Source organism: Dendrobium catenatum, unplaced genomic scaffold (assembly GCF_001605985.2).
Source record: "Dendrobium catenatum unplaced genomic scaffold, ASM160598v2 fragScaff_scaffold_1456, whole genome shotgun sequence".
Taxonomy (NCBI): domain Eukaryota; kingdom Viridiplantae; phylum Streptophyta; class Magnoliopsida; order Asparagales; family Orchidaceae; genus Dendrobium; species Dendrobium catenatum.
This window is the reverse complement of record NW_021319918.1, coordinates 387,036-393,035: the sequence shown is the minus strand read 5'-3', so window position 1 is coordinate 393,035 and position 6,000 is coordinate 387,036. Positions and strand designations below refer to the sequence as shown.

Genomic DNA, 6,000 nt, shown 5'->3' with positions numbered 1-6,000 from the left:
TTTCGGCGGTTACAAAATTCTTTTTGTATCTGCTTCTTCGGTCACAAAACGGAGTTTCGGAAGCGAATAATGTCTTTTATAATAAAATCTCAAAAGCAGAACTCCTAAACAAACAATTTAAAATTACTTTCAAGTATTAATAAGCACTTTTAAAAATATTAGTCAAACATATCTCATTATTAAAAATTCCATTTTATTGAACGGCTTTTTCTCAAACCTCTTTTTCTAAAACTCCTGCATAAACCGAATCAAAGGAAGCCGTAATGTGCCGTAGGTGAGGATCTCGGGAAGCGTCGTTTTTGCGGGTTTCTGCTCCTGCCCTACTCCGCTCGCCTGCTCTCGTCATGTGGCCTCTTCCTCCTCTTTAATGTCTCAGTATCTTCTTTCCCTCGCACCTTCGTCGACTTCCCCTCACTTCTCATTGCAAGTCATATGGAGGAATCTAGGGTTTTCTCTGAGCAGGCGAACCCCGCCAGATCAGGCGCTGGAATCATATCGAGGATTCGGCTGGAGAATTTCATGTGTCACAGCAGCCTACAGATTGACCTGGGTGACTGGGTGAACTTCATCACAGGCCAGAACGGAAGTATTTTCCTCGAATCATAAGCTCCCATCCGATTCCAAAAGCCCTTAAGCCCTTTACTTTTGTTTCTTGACGCCTATTGTTGTTTAATTGCTTTTGTTTTCCTCATTAGGTGGAAAAAGTGCGATATTGACGGCGCTTTGTGTGGCGTTTGGTTGCCGGGCTAAAGGCACGCAAAGGGCGAACACTTTGAAAGATTTCATAAAGACTGGATGCAGGCAAGGTGCTTTAGTCACACAGCATTTGCTTATAAGGGAGAAGAGCTGCGTACTTTGAAAATTAATATGAATAGAAAGATTGTAATTGACTTGCGCAAGATAGTGCTATCAATTAATGTAACACTCAAAATGGATAATTGACCGAGGATTTTAAAGCCAAACCAAAAAATGAAGCTGAAACTATTGATGATAATGATTATATAAGTGGATTTTGGGTAACTATTGGATCACCATTCACAGTTGATATTCTATGTTGTGTTTGAATCAGATCATGAGAAGTGATATTGTTCATAGTTCCTTTGCCTAATTGCTGTTCTTTGTTTTGATTAATTTTAGGTGGGTGAAATCATTTGATGGAAATTTTATTAGAGTTTTAGTGCACCTGAATGCTATGAAATGCATAAGGGTGAATTTTTTCACTGATGTTTGTGATTATGCTTACTTGGCTTGGTAGCATTTAAAATCTTTCGTATTTGTGCCCCAAAAAATGGCATTGTTTATGATTGGATGATTCTTTGTATATTCGAAGCATAGTACTAGTTATTTAAAATGTCATAACAATCATAATCAGCTATGTAACTTGATTGCTAGATTGTAGAGAATAGGGGTAAATTATTTCATTCCAAAATGAGGTCTCTTTCTATCATTTTGCTTGTTTTACCGCATACATATGCATGCTTGTTAAGATTAGTGTGTAGTTCATAACCTTAAACACTTTTAGTAAAATTTGCCCAATGAAATAATATCATTGCTCCAAGGAGAAGTACACGATACATAAATGTACTCTTGAACTTAATTAGGGATAAGACTGTATTTTCACTTTACAAAAAGAATTGCATCAAAATAAACTGTGAACCGAATGCCACATCTATAAAATGGACTTATATTCGTTAGTCTATGTTCAACTATGTCAAAATTTGCATTTCGATTCTCATTGAGTTTTGATCATTGTGCTTAAAACTAAATTCCAGTCCTTCTATGTCGAGAGAACTGCAAGAAATAGCTAAGGTGATGTGCAAGCTAAAAAAATGAATGCTATATTTCAAAAAATTTCAGATAAGCATGTTCTCTTGACAATGAAAACCACTAATTGTATTTAAATTAAACATGGAGTTTTATATTATCTTTATGGCATAGTCTTGAAAATTTATGATGCTGCATGGCATAATCTAAGGCTTATGAATACAATTTTTTTTTATTAAACGGTTGCTGCTAAAATAGTTATAGAATTCATTTGAAATTTGATCGGTTATGGTTTTAGTGATTCAGAAGGGTCTCTATGATTTTGATTTGCATTTTTGGATATTAAATCCAAGTGAGTGATAAGGATTATTTGAGTGGATAGGAGATCAACTCCTCTCTCTTCCCCTCCTCACTCAGGCCTCGTTTGTTTCAGCGTTTTTTTTTTTTCTATTTAGAAATGGAGAAATTATTTTTTGGTCGCTGTTTGGATGAGACGCTTCTATAGAAATGCGTTTTAGGGAACTTCATTTTTCTACTGTTTTGAGAAACTTTTTGATATTTGCTTATCCGTTAGAAAACTCCATTTTCTTAACCATTGTTTCTAAAACTACCTTTTACAAAAGGAGAGGAAGAAGCAAACGAAGCCTCAGTGTCAATCCCTCTTTGCAAGAGACTTACCTTTATATTTCCATTTGGAAAGTGACTTATTAATGTAAGAGTGAGTTGCCAATTTATAATCTCTTAGTTGAAATCTAAATTAGTATCTACTCTATAAAATTATAATAGATGCTGTATCTATGCGAGGGATTGTGGTGCCTTTCCTTATAAAAAGGAATCAAGCAGGAAATAGAGATGCAGCATAGAGCGCTCCTTTAGAAAAGCTTACTGAGCACAAAATTCTCACTGCAAAACTCAATATTTTTCAGCTAGGCATTTGAAGTTCATCTTTAAGATGAGAAGCCCAGCTCTCAAAAATAATTTCATCTTAAAATCCTTCAAGATTCATAAACTAGAAATTCTAAGCGGATATATAATTATAAAATATTACGGTGATTAAGAAGCAGCTATATATCAGCACATTCCTAAGATGAATGCTAAGATTCAGTATTACATATTAATTTTGCATGTCATTTTACTGTGGAGGAAAATGCATGGCAGTTATCATGGAAAAATGCCACTATTCACATTTGGGTTGCTTGTTATATGGAAGAATGCTTTGTCGTGAATATGACCACTATTAAAATTGCACGTATATGGCCCGTAATAAATTATATTTTTCTAGAAACAGTCTCTATCTGATCACTCCCTTTTTGATATTCTTTATTTAATTTTCCTTTAAATCAGAGATATTATTTATTTCCTGGTAAATTAAAAGGTTTCTGGAACTCCTGTAAATTAATATTTAAACTTCGTTGAAACTTTCAGACCTCTATCAAACTTTGATACTGATTTACTTGTCCTTACAGCTATGCTGCTATTTTTGTTGAAATTAAGAATGGAGGAGAAGATGCTTTCATGCCTGAGACATACGGTAATATGATAACAGTAGAGCGTCGCATTACTGACTCAAGCAGCTCGATTTCCTTGAGGGACCATCAAGGTTAGTTTCTATTGTTTCAATTTCATCCATTTGGTTTCTTGGCTAATTTTTCTAATCCTCCGTTACTGTAATTAGAGTGCAATGCACAGTTGATAGTTAAAACTCTTGTTTACCAAATCTGATGTTACGCAGACATCATACTTATGTTTGAGAGAAAACTTCTAATATTGTTAATAAGAACTCAACTTGATATGACAAGGATTAATCTTTCCTAAAGGCGAGGCTTAACATAATTCTTCTTGCCTTTCAGATAGTATACTTCACACATATACTACAAAATCTGCTACTGTGATGGAGCCTATGATCTTTATTCTTATGAGTAAATATATCTGAGCTCCAGTTTTGCGATAACTTCAACAACTCTTTTCTGTCTTACGCTTAAATTCAAATGCCTATGGCTTTCTTTCTTCTTTTTGTTTATGATCAAAGTGCAACTTTTGGTTCTTCATTGTAATCTCTTTCATCACATATAAAATTCTGGGCATGGCCTTCAACATTCACTAAATAAATGAAGAATTAAGCTTCTTTTGACTTTGTCAGCACAAAACCGCTTGATAATCTACATAAACATGAACTTTTTTATGCTATATTGGGTTGTCAATAATAAATTGCCATAGTCAATTCATAAAACTCCAGGTATTATGTTGAATAGTTGCATTGACATCAGTTAATTACTGGAAAACTATATTAGCATTCATTGCTTTAACATCTGTTATGCTACTATGTGAAGCATCAGGCAATATGTTAAAACTTTGAGCACATTGTTAGTACAATACCTTTATTGGCATTCAACGATTTGGTTATAATACTTAGCATTGGCTTTTAAATACTTAGCTTATAATATCAACTGTTTGGTTTAGGATAGTAGAAACATAGCTGATGCAGAACTACATGCGATGTTTAATTCACTTGGATTTGCACAACTTATGATTAGAATAATTCAAGAATAAAGCTACGGACAAATTCGAACAACGAAATAAAACAATAAGTGGTTATCCGATTAGGCTTAAATCACATGATAAGAGCTTTGAAGCATCCAAAATAAATAATACAAATAACACCTTGTAGTCTTCAAAATAATCCCTAATCTAACAATGAGAATTAGGATGCATCGAGGTGCACTCAAATCCTACGATTACTAAGCTTAAGCAAGAGCAAGTCGGAAGAGTCCGTTGTGACTGCAATCAAACCAAGTAAAGTTTAGACTAAAAGGAATAAGATGCAAGAGAAAAGAGAAACCTTCGTTAGGGAGAGGTGGAGATCCTCCACTCGATGCCTTCGAAGTATTCGTCGATAGCTTCCACCAAAGTATCTAGGATCCTCTCCAAGTAGTCTTCGACGGTGTGGTCAATCCGTGGGTTCACGTCGAAGAAAGTAGATTGTAGGATATCGGTGAAGCCGTCTCGTCCCAAATTATTCCATATTCAGTCTTCGGATCCGCCATTCATGGATAATCGGAGTAGAATCTCCTTAGCCCTTGATACACCTCTCGAATGGTAGCAAAGAGAAAGAAGTTTCTCTTGCAAGTGGAGAGAGGTTAAGTCCCAAGCTCCTTTCAAAATTCTGGGAAGGATTTCAAATTTTGGAACCAAAATCTGAGAAGAATCTCAGGTTTCTATGCTTGGGAGCAAGGAGAATTAGAAGGAGAGCTTTAGCCTTTATTTCAGCAAGGCATGGCCGTGAGAGAGAGGGGATTGGATTTGTAATTGATTTGAAAAAGGGGAAAGAAAGATGGGAGGGTGGCGGCAAGAAAAAAAAAAAAGAAAAGGACTTTAATATGTTTCCAAATTGAGAGAGCCCCTTTTGGAAATCAATTTGAATAAAAGGTTTAATAGGAATCGGCTATGGAGAGGTGGCTGAGATTTGGGAAAATTTTCCAAGAATAGTTGGGGAGGGAGTTGGGAAATAAATCAAAATAATCCCTTATAGGGGCCAGCGGCATGAGGTAATAGAGGAGCATTTAATGAGAGTATTTAAGGCTTCTTAGTTTGGTTTAATGAGTTAGGAAAATAAATAATTCAACCCAATTTAAATTTCAAATTCAAATGAGTTTAAATTAAGAACTTTCCTAAAATAGATTTGGTATTTTAGGCAAGATTTTAAATTTCAAATAGACAATTTTGAACTCAAAAAAATATGTCCAAAAATACTCAATCCCAATTAGGCAATAGAAGTGAATGGGGAAGAGGGAGTGGGGAGGTCGGCGGCGGGATTATTGGAGCCGGCGGGATGGGGGGCTCGGGTTGGGTGTTCGGCCATGAGGGTAGGGAGAAAGGGATGGGGTTTCAAACATGGAGGAAATTTGGCGGCTAAGGGGTTGTGGAAAGAACAAAAGAAACAAGAAACAAAAGGGGAAGAAGACAAACGAGATAAACAAAGAAGTCACGAACCCGACTTATCTAGGTTGGTGGGTATTGCACAAATCCTCTTCCTCTCCTAGGAAGCTCTCTCCTTTAGAACTCTCAAGCTCTCAATGCTCATGCAAGAAGAAAATTTTAATAAGCAGTCATTCCTTAATCTCAAAAGAAAATAAGGAGGGCTATATAAAGCCTCATACAAAGGACTCAAAACAAAAAGACACAAATGCCCCTTGGGCTTACATACGACATCCCTTCATAAGAGGGGACAACGAGAAA

General features: G+C 35.8%; 1 protein-coding gene across 6 annotated transcripts in view; it reads left to right on the top strand.

Annotated features, from left to right (window-relative positions):
* Positions 1-265: 265 nt before the first annotated feature.
* LOC110096031 (structural maintenance of chromosomes protein 6B) overlaps positions 266-6,000 on the top strand; it is a 98,389-nt gene continuing 92,654 nt past the window's right edge. For 5 of the 6 annotated variants that reach the window (XM_028700134.1, XM_028700133.1, XM_028700135.1 and 2 more), the window contains exons 1-3: positions 266-586; positions 696-801; positions 3,231-3,364. In XM_028700134.1, the coding sequence (XP_028555967.1) occupies positions 433-586; positions 696-801; positions 3,231-3,364 (394 nt within the window). In that variant the 5' untranslated portion in view covers positions 266-432. Of the gene's footprint in view, positions 587-695; positions 807-3,230; positions 3,365-6,000 lie in introns of those variants that run through there. The other variant, XM_028700136.1, reaches the window with a different exon arrangement.